This window comes from Oryctolagus cuniculus, chromosome 7 (assembly GCF_964237555.1).
Source record: "Oryctolagus cuniculus chromosome 7, mOryCun1.1, whole genome shotgun sequence".
NCBI classification, from domain to species: Eukaryota; Metazoa; Chordata; class Mammalia; order Lagomorpha; family Leporidae; genus Oryctolagus; species Oryctolagus cuniculus.
The window spans coordinates 132996347-133009776 of record NC_091438.1 but is presented as its reverse complement, the minus strand read 5'-3'; the positions used below and the strand labels follow the sequence as shown (position 1 = coordinate 133009776).

At 46.8% G+C, this 13430-nt stretch overlaps 1 protein-coding gene across 6 annotated transcripts in view; it reads right to left on the bottom strand.

Annotated features, from left to right (window-relative positions):
• Positions 1–12777, bottom strand: part of TRIT1 (tRNA isopentenyltransferase 1) — a 51731-nt gene extending 38954 nt beyond the window's left edge. For 2 of the 6 annotated variants that reach the window (XR_011390761.1, XM_070078699.1), the window contains exon 1: positions 9083–9272. Coding sequence is in view for 4 of the 6 variants with exons in the window: in XM_070078699.1 (XP_069934800.1) it covers positions 9083–9256 (174 nt within the window). In the remaining 2 variants the exon portion in view is untranslated. Of the gene's footprint in view, positions 1–9082; positions 9296–12229; positions 12390–12627 lie in introns of those variants that run through there. The other 4 variants (XR_007923673.2, XM_051856650.2, XM_017346427.3 and 1 more) reach the window with 4 other exon arrangements.
• Between the last annotated feature and the right edge of the window lie 653 nt (positions 12778–13430).

The following is a 13430-nucleotide window of genomic DNA, read 5'->3' as shown; positions in this document are numbered from 1 at the left end:
CTCCCACAAGGGTGGTAGGGACTCAAGTACTTGGGTCATCATCTGCTGCCTCCCTGGGTGCATTAGCCGGGAACTGGATTTGCAGCAGAGTAGCCAGAAGTTAAACCAAGCACTCCAATATGGAATGCAGGCCCCAGGTGGCAGCTCAGTCCACTGTGCCACAATGCCTACCCCTACAATTGTTTCTGAGTTACTGTTACACTTCTGAATACAAAATTCTGAGCAGCATACCAAAAGGGATTATTAAAATGCAAATATCGGTTTCTAAAAACTCAGTTTGGAAACTTGAAAAAGCCCTCTAATTATCACTTTCCATTTGATCACCCTTTGGTCTGTTACAGTTCTGTTAAGACTCTCCACGAGGTCGTTTCCCCCTTGTTCCAGTAAACACTCTGTGTCTTTAGTATCAACTTCACATTAAATTATAACTCTTAGCTGCAGCAAGTTTTAACCCCCAAAGCAACGCATCAAGAAGCCATCAGTTGGGGCCAGCACTATGGCATGGTAGGCTAAGCCTCAATCTGCAGCACCAACATCCCATGTGGGCGCTGGTTTGAGACCCAGCTGCTCCTATTCTAATCCAGCTCTCTGCAATGGCCTGAAAAAGCAGTAGAAGACAGCCCAAGCTACACCCACATGGAAGTTCTGGAAGAAGCTCCTGGCTCCTGGCTTCAGATGAGCTCAGCTCTGGTGCTGTGGCCATTTGGGGAGTGAACCAGCAGATGGAAGACCTTTCTCTCTGACTCCCTCCGTCTGTAACTCTACCTCTCAAAGAAATAAATAAAATCTTAAAAAAACAACAAAAAAAAGGCAGCCATCAGTTGGGTACTGCGGTATAGTGGATAAAGCTGCTGTTTGCAACATGACATCCCATATGGGCACCAGTTTGTGTCCTGGCTTCTCTACTTCCAATTCAGCTCCCTGCTAACGTGCCTGAGAAAGCAGTGGAAGATGGTCCAAGTGTGTTTGCCCCTGCCACTGACATGGGAGACCCAGAAGTCCTGAACTCCTGGCTTCAGCCTAGCCAGCCATGGCAGTTGTGGCCACCTGGGGATTGAATCAGCAGATGGAAGACCTCCTCCCCTATTCCCCTACCCCATAACTGACTGAAATTAAAAAAAAAAAAAAAAAAAGAAGAAGAAGAAGAGGAGGAAGAGGAGGAGGAAGAGGAGGAGGAGGAGGCAGTGGAAGAGGAAAAGAAGAAGAAGCAGAAGCAGCAGCAGCAGCCGCCGCCGCCATCAATCAGGTCAAAACTCCCAACTGACAGCACTATAATCCTCCAATATATTATATATCCTGATCAAAATGCAGCACACTCTTGTGGAGGCTAAGTGGCATACAAGCAAAGAACCACCCCATAATGACTGAATCCCAGTTTCTGCCTCACGTGGAGGATGACTTTGTGCAAAGGAAAAGGCACTGAACATTCGAAGTAGAGACCAATGTTCAATTTTAGGTCTGCTACTTGCTCTGAGACCTTGGGCCAGATCTTTAATCATGAAATGATTAATATCTATTTTATGATATTATAAACACTGATATACAAATCTGAGTTGTTAATTATTTTGCCTGTGGACTTACATGAAACTGAAAACATTCTTTCAAGGAGTTGGTGATACAACACTAAGAATGGGGGCCGGTGCTGTGGTATAATAGGTTAAGCCCCTGCCTATGGCTACAGCATCCCATATGGGCAATGGTTTGAGTACCAGCTGCTTTACTTCTGATCTAGCTCTCTGTTATAGCCTGGGAAAGCAGCAGAGGATGGCCCAAGTGTTTGGGCCATTACACCCACATGGGAGACCGGGAAGAAGCTCCTGGCTCCTGGCTTTGGATCGCCCCAGCTCTGGCTGTTGCAGCCATTTGGGGAGTGAACCAGCGGACAGAAGACCTCTCTCCTTGTAACTCTGCCTCTCAAACAAATAAATAAAACTTAAAAAAAAAAAAAAAAGAATTTCATTCTGTTCACATGTTTTCTGAATACTTTCTGAGTCAACCTCAAGTCACCTAGAAAACAGTGTCTCCTACGGTCTTAAAAGCAAGCTGAAGGGCCAGCACTGTGGTATGGCAGGCTAAGCCTCCAACTGCAGTGCCAGCATCCCATATGGGCACAGGTTTGTGTTCCCGCTGCTCCTCTTCAGATCCAGTTCTCTGCTATAGCCTGGGAAAGCACCCATGTGGAAGACCTAGAAGAAGCTCCTGGCTCCTGGCTTTGGATCAGCCCAGCTCTGGCCATGGCAGCCATATGGGGGAGTGAACCAGCGGATGGGACACCTTTTTCTCTCTCTCTCCCTTTCTCTCTCTGTAAATCTACTTCTAAAAAAAAAAAAAAAAAGGCAGAGTGCGGCTAGCTTAGTGGTGTAGCAGGTTAAGCTGCCATTTGCAAGCTGGCATCCCATATTGCAGTGCTGGTTCCCAAGTCTCAGCTGCTCTGCTACCCTCCAGCTTCGTCCTAATGCATTGGGGGAAAACATGGGTCGCTGACATCCACATGGAAGACCCAGATGGAGTTTCTGGTTCCTGGTTTCAGCCTGGCCTAGTCCTAGACACTGCAGACACCCGAGGAGTAAACCAACAGATGGAAGGTATCTCTCTCAGTCACTCTGCCTTATGAATAAATAAATAATTCTTTTGAAAAAACAAACAAACAAACAAACAGAGTAGCACTGCTACTCTAGGGGCAGGATGGTGAGCAAAGGCATAAGTTAAGAACTGTGTATACCAGGTTTCAAATAAAATAAATAAATCTAAAAAAAAAAAAAAAATGAGGCCAGTGCTGTGGCACAGCAGGTAAATCTGCTACCTGTGGCCCAGCATCCCATATGGGCACAGGTTCAAGTCTAATTGCTCCACTTCCAATCCAGCTCCCTGCTAATGTGCCTAGAAAAGCAGCAGAGGATGACCCAAGTGCTTGGACCCCTGGACTCATGTGAAAGACCCAGAAGAAGGTCCTGGTTCCTGGCTTCGGATAGGCTCCGGCTATTGCAGACATTTGGAGAGTAAAAGAGTGGAAAGATTTCTCTGTCTCTGCCTCTCTGTATGCCTTTCAAATAAAATAAACAAATTTAAAAATAAAAAAGAATTGTATATATTATGGCCAGTGTTGTGGTGTAGTGGGTTAAGCCACCTCCTGTGATGCCAGCATCCCATATGAGTGCCATTCCAGTCCCAGCTGTGCCAGTTCCAACCCAGCTCCCTGCTAATGCACCTGGAAAGGCACTGGAAGATGGCCCAAGTGCTTGGGCCCCTGCCATCCAAATGAAAGACACAGATGGGGTTCCTGGCTCCTGGCTTTGGCCTTGCCCAGTTCCGGCTGTTGCAGCCATGTGGGGAAGTGAACCAGCAGATGGAAAAATCAATCTCTTTCTCTCTCTCTCCCTCCCTCCTCTATCTCTGTAATTGCTTCAAATAAATAAATAAATAAATCTTATATTTAAAAAAGAAAAGAATTATATATACCATAGCAAGTGAGACACAGATACTTTATTTCATTATCTCAACTTAAAAGTAAAATCAAGGGGCCAGCATTGTGGCGCAACTGGTAAAGCTGCTGCCTATGAAACTGGCAAACCATATGGGCACTGTTCCACTTCCAATCCAGCTCCCTGCTAATGTACCTAGAAAAGCAGTGGACTATGGCCATATTTATTAGCTGGGCCCCTGCCACTCATGTGGGAAACATGGATGGAATTCTAAGTTTCTGGTTTCAGACTGGCCCCCAGCCCTGGCTACTTCAGCTATTTGAGGAGTAAGCCAGCAGTTAGAAGATTTTCTCTCTCTCTCTCTCTCTCTCTCTCTGTCACTGTACCTTTCAAATAAATAAAATAAATCTTAACAAGGTGGGGAGGCAGTGGTGCTATGGCACAGTGTGTTAAGCCACGGCACCAGCAACCTAAGTGAGCCAACAGTTCCAGTCCCAGCTGCTCCACTTCTGATCCAGTTCCCTGCTAGTACACCTAGGAGGACGGCAGAGGATGGTCCATTTCCTTGGGCTCCTGCACCGACATAGGAGTCGCAGAGGAAGCTTCTGGCTCCTGACTTCAGCCTGGCCCAGCCCTGGCCTTTGCAGCCATTTAGAGGGTAAACCAGCAAATGGAAAATTCTCTGTCCATCTCTCCTTCTCTCTCTTTATAACTCTGCCTTTCAAATAAATAAATACTCCTTAAAAAAAAAAAAATGTGTTTACTGGGGCCAGTGTTGTGGCACAGTAAAGTAAGCCTCTGCCTGGGGCGCTGGTATCCCATATGGGCACCAGTTTGAGTCCTGGCTGCTCCTCTTCTGATTCAGCTCTCTGCTTGCGGTCTGGGAAAGCAGTGGAATATAGCCCAAGTGCTGGGCCCCTGCATCTGCATGGGAGACCCAGAAGATGCTCCTGGCTCCTGACTTCAAATCAGCTCAGCTCCAGCTTTTGCAACCATTTGGGAAGTGAACCAGTAGATGGAAAACCTTTCTCTCTGTAACTCTACCTCTCAAATAAATAAAAATCTTTAAAAATAAGTCTATTTTTAAATTTACTTATTTGGTTGAAAATCAAAGTTTCAGAGAGGAGAGACAGAGAAGGAGAGACCTTCCATCTGCTGGTTCATTCCCCAAATGGCCGCAATGGTGGGGGCTGAGCCCAGCCGAAGCCAGGAGTCAGGAGTTTCTTCTGGATCTCCCATGCTGAGTATAGGGGCCCAAGCTTTTGGGCCATCCTCTGCTGCTCTCCCAGGCTCATTAATAGGGAGCTGGACAGAAAGTGGAACAGCTGAGTCTCAAACAAGCACCCATATGGGATGCTGGCAAAGCTGGCAGCAGCTTTAACCACTAGGCCACAATGCCAGTCCCACAAATAAATAAATCTTAAAAAAAAAAAAAAGTAAAAATCAAACATCAAAGTTTCCCAGTAGGGAATCAAGAAGAGTTGTCATGAATATCCAAGATATAGTCAAAATTAAAAGCAATCTGTAGTCAATTCAGAAAACTCAATAATCTTTAGTGTTTTCATATATTAATCCTCACAGCATTGAAGAATGAAAGAAACCATTTTAATAAGATATTTCATCAAATATTAGAGATCTATCATCTCATTAACACTATATAAGTCATAGATTCCCATTGATCTATTTTACAGCAAGCAAAAACTAGCAAATTCCATCCTTACCACACACAGCTATGAGTAAAGAAACACTTTTTTTTAAAAAAGGATTTATTTTATTTATTTGGAAGGTAGAGTTACAGAGAGAGAGAGACAGAGAAAGAGGGATCTTCCATCTGCTGTTTCATTCCTCAAAAGGCCACAACAGCCGAGGCTAGACCAGGCAGAAGCCTGGAACCCAATCTGGGTCTCCCACATGGGTGGCAGGGACCCAAGCACTTGGACCACCATCTGCTGCCTTCCTAGCTGCATTAGCAGGGAGCTGCATCAGAAGTGGAGCAGCCAGGACCCAAACTAGCACTCAAATGGGATGCTAACATCATAGGTAGATGCTTAACCCACAGCAACACAATGCCAGCCCCAAGAAACACTTCTGAGAATGGAATAGCTATTACAGAGCTACAAACCCAACCCTCATTGCAGAACCCATTTACTTAAAAATATATATAAAATTCAGATGAATTATTGAAAACACTTTCTTGACAGGGACTATGTGTGATGTGTGTGAGTGAGGTCAGAGACAGGCCTCGATAAGTTGACATTAATTAGAGGCCGGCGCTGTGGCATAGAGGGTAAAGCCGCCGCCTGCAGTGCCGGCATCCCATTTGGGCGCTGGTTCAAGTCCTGGCTGCTCCACTTCCAATCCAGCTCTCTGCTATGGCCTGGGATAGTAGTAGAAGATGGCCCAAGTCCTTGGGCCCCTGCACCCACGTGGGAAACCCAGAGGAAGCTCCTGGCTCTCAGCTCTGGATTGGCCCAGCTCTGGCTGTTGTTGCAGCCATTTGGGGAGTGAATCAGCAGATGGAAGACCTCTGTCTGCCTCTGTAACTCTTTCAAACAAATAAATCTTAAAAAAAAAAAAAAAAAAAAAAAAAAGAGAGAGAGAAGAAGCTCTTGTCTTCTGGCTTCAGATTGGATGAAAGACTCCCTCTCTCTCTCTCTCTCTCTCTGTAACTCTGCTTTTCTTCCTTTTTTTTTCTTTCTTTTTTTTTTTTTTTTTTTTTTTTTCCACAGAGAAAGGAAGGAGAGGCAGAGAGGTCTGCCATCCACTGATTCACTCACTCCCCAATTGGCTGCAATGGCCAGAGCTGTGCTGATCTGAAGCCAGGCACCAGGGGCTTCTTCTAGGTCTCCCACACAGGTGTAGATGCAGGTACCCAAGGACTGGGCCATCTTCTACCGCTTTCCCAGGCCACAGCAGAGAACTGGATCAGAAGTGGAGCAGCCAGGACTTGAACTGGTGCCCATATGGGATGCCGGCACTGCAAGTGGTGGCTTTACCCACTCGCTATGCCACAGCACCAGCCCCACTCTGCCTTTCAAATAAATAAATAAATCTTAAAAAAAAAAATTATGCTATGCTCGCATACCACAAGGAAGTACCTATGTTTCATAACACCTACAATCCTGAATCCAGCTTTCTGTTAATGCAGACCCTGGGAGGCAGCAGTAATGGATAAAGTAATCAGGTTCCTGCCACCCATGTGGGAAACATGGATTGAGATCCATCCTCCTACCTTCACCGTCAACCTGGCCGAGGCTGAGTCCAGCCCCAGCCTGGTCCCAGCCATTACAAGCATTTGCGGAGTGAAATAGTGGATAGGAGTTCTCTCTCACTTACTCACTTAGATAATTTTTCTTAAAAAGGAAAGATCCAACTAAAGAAAGAGAGTAAGCCACTAGGTTATATAGGAGCAGAGGTTCCAGAAGCAGATTCACGTTGCAGTGTTCTCCAAACATCCACTAGTTGGACTTCCCTTTGCTTGGATGCCTGGTTGCTACTCCCATTGTGCCCTGCAAGATCTTCCTGACTTCCAGGTTCACCATACTCTCCAGACACCCAAACTTGAATCCTGCTCATACTGTGTGCTAAACTCTCATTCCCCCAAACAGTGACCAAGCCATAATGTAACAGGATGCTACTTTCACAATAATACATCTTTCTCTTCCTTTCCATCCCCACTAACACCACACCAACCAGAAAATACAGAAATTACAGAACATAAAGACTGAATGGATTTTAGAGATCATCAAAGTAACTCATCATTACTGAAGGCCATTACTCAAGTCCTTTAAGTATCAGGCCAAAACTCTATTACACCACACTTGGATTTTTTTTTAATACTCCTCCCACTCATTTCCAATCCAACTCACCATGCCTACTGGTCTCAAATAAATGCCCTTTATAAAATGCCCTCATCACATTATTCATCTCCCATTCCCCACCTACAACACCTCCCCCACTGAACAGTCTCATTTCACTGTCCTATTGTCACACTATGCCCACTTCAACTTCTAAACCTTCATTCATGTTCTTTCCATTGATATATCTTTTCTTCTACCTCACCTATCCAAACCTATTTTTCAAGCCATTTTACACAGAACTTTCTCCAAATATGTCCAACTTCATTCATTTCTCCTGTCTCTGAATTTACATAGAACTTAATAGTTTATCATAATATCTAGCACTTGCAGTCTCTCCTCTCCCAACCCCACCCACCTTGAAAGCATCATTAACATCTCTGTTCACTTATTATCTCTGCCCTGTTACAAGGTCAGCAGGACTAAACATTGAGGATAGGGATTATGGTTTTGTCTCTCCAACACAGCCTTGAAGAAAATAGCAGCTACCATATTTTTAGCTCTTACTGTGTGCCATACACATATCAAGTGCATCACATACTTTATCTCATTTAGTCACCACAAGAATGTTGTGTTATTGATATTCTTCCTACTTTACAGAAGAAACAAAGGCAAGAAGAGGGTAGGCTGAAGTCATTTACCTTAGAAAAGAGAGTCAGGATTTAAGTTAACTTCTGTCTCCTTAAGTTCCACAGAGTAGGCTTGCAAATACTTGTTGAATTACCCTATGTCTTCACATATGTTGATGCCCTTACCACCCCAAATAAACTAAGGAGGGTAGAAACCATGCCTGGAGGCTTAGAATGGGGACAAGGACTGCCCTTCCCTGCTGAGTACAGAACAGATGCTAGCTTTAGGGCTAGGCATTTTATGCCCAATATCTCATTCATCTTGTGAAGACTGGGAGTAGTAATTCTCTTCCACAAACAGCTCTTGTACTCCCTCCACTAGAGATTTACCCAGAATGTCATTCACCCTCCACGGGGCACAAATGCTCCCAAATGCCCTGAATTCTACACTTCCTCTGAGCCTCCCAGCTCAAAGAAGAGGACAAAGCCCCCTCAACTCAGATCAGCCAGGAAAGTTAAAAACCTCAGCTTCAACAAGCATTTATGTCGTGCCTTGGTCTTCTTTGCAACAGGCCACTGTTTTTCATTCTAACACTCGAGATCTCATTTACTAAACACCACAGTCCTCTGAGATATTTTCTCCATTTACACATAAATAAAGCAACGTCCTAATAGATTTTATTCATCTAAACCACGTGGCCAAGTGGAGATTCCGGACTGGAATCCAGGTCTCCTGCCTGTCCACGGTATTACAGTCCCCCAGAAGACGCTCACAGGTGGTATCCGACTCAACCTGGTCTCGCTGGGTTAAGGGTGGGATTCTAGCAAAACCTCTAGAGTAATTTTCATTCAACAAATACGTGATGGACGCCTATATGTCAACCTTGTGGGTTCGAATATCATCTCTTCCACTTCTTCGCTGTGTGACACGGGGAAAATCGTTTCAGCTCCCTAGGCTCCAATTCCCTAAGGAGCCTATACTGGAGCTAACAACAGTAGCCAACCCATGGTAACGACGGGAGAAGTTAACGCGACGATGAAAGGGAACGCTCGGCACTGTGTCTGGCGTATGGTGGGCGCCTAGTTGGGTACAGGCTCGCTCCACCTACCCTTTCTGCCCCCCGCAAGCTCGGGGTTCACCCACCACCACCACGCGATAGGGAGACCACTTCGGCCAGAGGCCTGCACGCGGCCGCCGGGATTCCCAGACCTGGGGTCAGCCGCGCGGTCATACCTGCATGGAGTCTGCGCTGACGATCTCGCCCCCGAGCCGCTGGCCTAGCTGCAATGCCAGGGTGGATTTTCCAGTGCCGGTGGCCCCGAGAATCACTACCAGAGGTAAAGTCCGTCGCAGACCCCGGAATCCCGAGCCCACAGGCACCGCTCGAGCAGCCGCCACCGCCGCCATCTTGAAGGCCTCTGCGCTTGCGCCGAAGCAGCTGTCACCATGGCAACCGTCAGCGCGCCTGCGCAGATCTCAGTCCCCGGTGGGGCGGGTGCTAAGCGCAGAGGGAGCCTGTGGGCCTGAGGTCCCAAGCTTAAGAGACCCAGGGTTGCACTGCTAGCAACTACCTCGTGTCAGAACCTCGACTTTTTGCTCCCTTGAATGGTGACTGACAGCCTTATCTAGAATAAATCTGTCCTTAATCTTCCTTTCACGGCATCTAGCACTAATTACAATATAAAATTATGTATTAGGCTGGCGCCGCCTGCAGTGCCGGCACACCGGGTTCTAGTCCCGGTTGGGGCGCCGGATTCTGTCCCAGTTGCCCCTCTTCCAGGCCAGTGCTCTGCTATGGCCCGGGAGTGCAGTGGAGGATGGCTGGTCCTTGGGCCCTGCACCCGCATGGGAGACCAGGAGAAGCACCTGGCTCCTGGCTCCGGATCGGCGCAGCGCTGGCAGCAGCGCGCCGGCCGGAGCGGCCATTGGGGGGTGAACCAACAGAAAAAGAAGACCTTTCTCTCTGTCTCTCTGTCTCTCACTGTCCACTCTGCCTGTCAAAAAAAAATAATAAAAATAAATAAATAGAATTATATATTAGCCTCTTGTTTACTCCAGCTGTTAGTTCTATAAAGGCAAGGGTCTAAATCATTGCTGTATCGCCAATGTCTGGCACAGTAACTAGTAAATAAACACCCAATTAATTGTTAAATAAAGAAAATGACTTCCCTATCACTACTGAAGCCCGGGAGTTTGGGGTGTGACATTCTCCAGAATCATATCTGCCCAGTTCTCAGGCAAGGGCAGCTACCATACTGTTTTCATTCTATGGTGCAGCCTCAGACACAATCAGAAGGCAGGACAAACGTTCCATCCCTTTGGCCAAAGGATGCAAGAGGTAGGGTGAGCACAGAGCAAAACAAGTAATTAAACAACAACCTACAATATAGGAAGATGAAATGGCTAGAAGGCAAAAGGAAAAACTTAATAGCAACCCTCAGATTAGAACAGGACCAAAATTCAGGAGACTTCACACCCTTTTAAGAAAAAGCTTTGGGGGCCCGCGCTGTGGTGTAGCTGGTAAAGCTGTCACCTGCAGTACGGACATCCCAAATGGGTACCCGTTCAAGTCCTTCTGCTCCACTTCCAATCCAGCTCTCTGTTATGGCCTGGGAAAGCAGTAGAAGATGGCCCCAAGTGCTTGGGCCCTTGCACCCACGTGGGAGACCCGGAAGAAACCCCCAACTCCTGGCTTCGGATTGGCCCAGCTCCAGCCGTTGTGGTCAATTGGGGAGTGAACCAGTGGATGGAAGATCTCTCTCTCTCTCTCTCTCTCTCTCTCTCTCTCTTTCTCTCTCTCTCTGCCTCTTCTCTCTCTGTGTAACTCTGACTTTCAAATAAATAAATAAATACATCTCTTAAAAAAAAAAAAAAAGAAAGAAAGAGCTTTGTAGGGCCAGCACTTGGCATAGTGGGTTAAGCTACCATCTGCAGTAGCAGCCAGTTTGAGTCCTAGCTGTTCCTCTTCTGATCCAACTCCCTCCTAATGCTCCTGGTAAAGCAGCAGAAGATGGCCCAAGTCCTTGGACCCCTGAGGAGAGAGAGAGAGAGAAAGAGAGCGAGAGAGAGAGAGGCCATTCAAGTACCTGTTGCTCCACTTCTGATCAAGTTCTCTACTAATGCACCTGGGAACCCAGCAGAAGATGACCCAAATGCTTGGGTCCCTACCACCCACCTGGGAGATCTGGATCCTCTCTTTCTCCCTCTCTTTCTGTAACTCTACCTCTCAAGTAAATAAGTAAATTTTTTTAAAAGATTTATTTATTTATTTATTTGAGAGGCAGACATACAGAGAGAAGGGGGAGAAAGAGAGAAAGGTCTTCCATCCACTGGTTCACTCTTCAAATGGCCATATGCCTAGAGCTGTGCTGATCCAAAGCCAGGAACCGGGAGCTTCTTCCGGGTCTCCCATGTGGGTGCAGGGGCCCAAGCACCTGGACCATCTTCTACTGTTTTTCCAGGCCATCATCAGGGAGCTGGATCAAAAGTGAAGCAGCCAGGATTCAAACTGACACCCATGTGGGATGCTGGCACCACAGGCAGATACTTAACCTGCCATACCCCAGCGCCACCCCCAATAAATAAATCTTAAGAAAGAGAGAGAGGGCCGGCGCTGCGGCTCACTAGGCTAATCCTCCGCCTAGCGGCGTCGGCACACCGGGTTCTAGTCCCGGTCGGGGCGCCGGATTCTGTCCCGGTTGCCCCTCTTCCAGGCCAGCCCTCTGCTGTGGCCAGGGAGTGCAGTGGAGGATGGCCCAGGTGCTTGGGCCCTGCACCCCATGGGAGACCAGGAAAAGCACCTGGCTCCTGGCTCCTGCCATCGGATCAGCGCAGTGCGCCGGCTGCAGCGGCGGCCATTGGAGGGTGAACCAACGGCAAAGGAAGACCTTTCTCTCTGTCTCTCTCTCTCACTGTCCACTCTGCCTGTCAAAAAAAAAAAAAAAAGAAAGAAAGAAAGAGAGAGCGAGAAGAGAGGAGACAAAATGGATTCACAGTCAGATGGACCTGAGTTCAAATGCCAGCTCTGTGATTTACCAGCTGTGTGACCTCTTAACCTCAGATTTCCTTATTTTTAATGTTTATGTTTTATTTATTTGAATCTACTTGAAAGGCAGAGTGACAGAGACAGACAAAGCGAGCTCTTCCTTCCATTGGTTCACTCCCCAAATGCCCGCAGAAGCCTGAATCCCAGAACTCCATCTGGGTCTCCAAGCACTTGAACCATCATTCGCTGGCTCCTGGGACACATTAGCAGAACACTGAATCAAAACCAGAGTCACCAGGACTCACACTGGCACTCCAACGTGAAATGCAGGTGTCTCAAGCACCAGCTTAACCAGCTGTGCCATAGCCCCCCCACCCCGACCTCAGGGAACTTACCTTAAAACGTGTCTGCAGATTGCCATAAGGATTATGAAGTGCTGTCTGAAAAGCGCCAGCTACAGTGCCCTGACACTTAACAACTACCATTTGTTGAATACTTCGTTTTATTATGATGGTGACATCCCATCTGCCTTGGTAAAGAGGTGAGAACAATAGCCTAAAGACAGAGAAATTTTCAGTGATGTGTAAAAGTGCTTAAGTACCTATTGTGCTAACCCCTTGTTAGTCAATTTAAGAGTTCTAATTGCTTTCTTCCTGCTCTCTGGTCAGACCAGCGTCCCTTGATTAGGCTGCCGGGAATAACTGTCAACAGGAGTACATCTCTCAGTCACTTGAATTATCCTTGGAATAATGGTCACTCTTACAGACCCAATCTAAACCTCATAAACACATACATTGTCTGATAAACACCAGGTCCCAGTTCTGAGTCTCCATCCAGCCTACTTCGATCAAAAGCCCTGTTTTCTCCCATTTGTGGTACCCGCCTGGGACCAGGTTTAAAATGGAGATGTGTGGCCACATATTGGCAGACACTCTCACATGATGGTTGTTAACTGTAGAGCCTTTGCCTGGAGACTTTCAGAGGGTACAGTTGCCATGACAACCACTAGAAAGATGGCAGACCAGAGAAATCATGCAAATAAAGCAAAGGGGCGGCTGATTTCATGATGACAATCTGACTATGACAGAGTATGCTCACTCACAGATGGGCTAGCACTGTCCAAGTCAGGAGCAGGTGACTGTTACTAGAAAGAAAAACAGAAGGGGGGTGGTTGGGTGGGGGTGGAATTTACCACTGGGAGACCAGAAGAGGAAGAGACTGGTTACCAAGGCAACTGGGAAGAAAGGAATGAAAAAATGGGGCTTCACCACAGCAGCAGAAAATTGCTTCTAGCCAAGCAACACAGGACTGTTGCTATAGAAACAAGGAGAACAGGGATCCTGTAGACCATGGGGAGAGTTATCACTGAAATGCTGAGCAGGAACGACTCCTAAATCAGGATGGAGCCTGTGGTCCAAAACAGATGAGAAGTGAGAAAAACAGAGCGCCATCTCCATCTTTGTAATCCTGCCAGTCTCTTCAAAAGCGAATGGAGACAAATTTTGTAATGCTTTTTATTCATTTTTTGTCGTCTTTTTTTTTTTTTTTCAAAAGGTAAAGAGATATGGAGAGAGAAGGAGGCAGAGACAGAGAAAC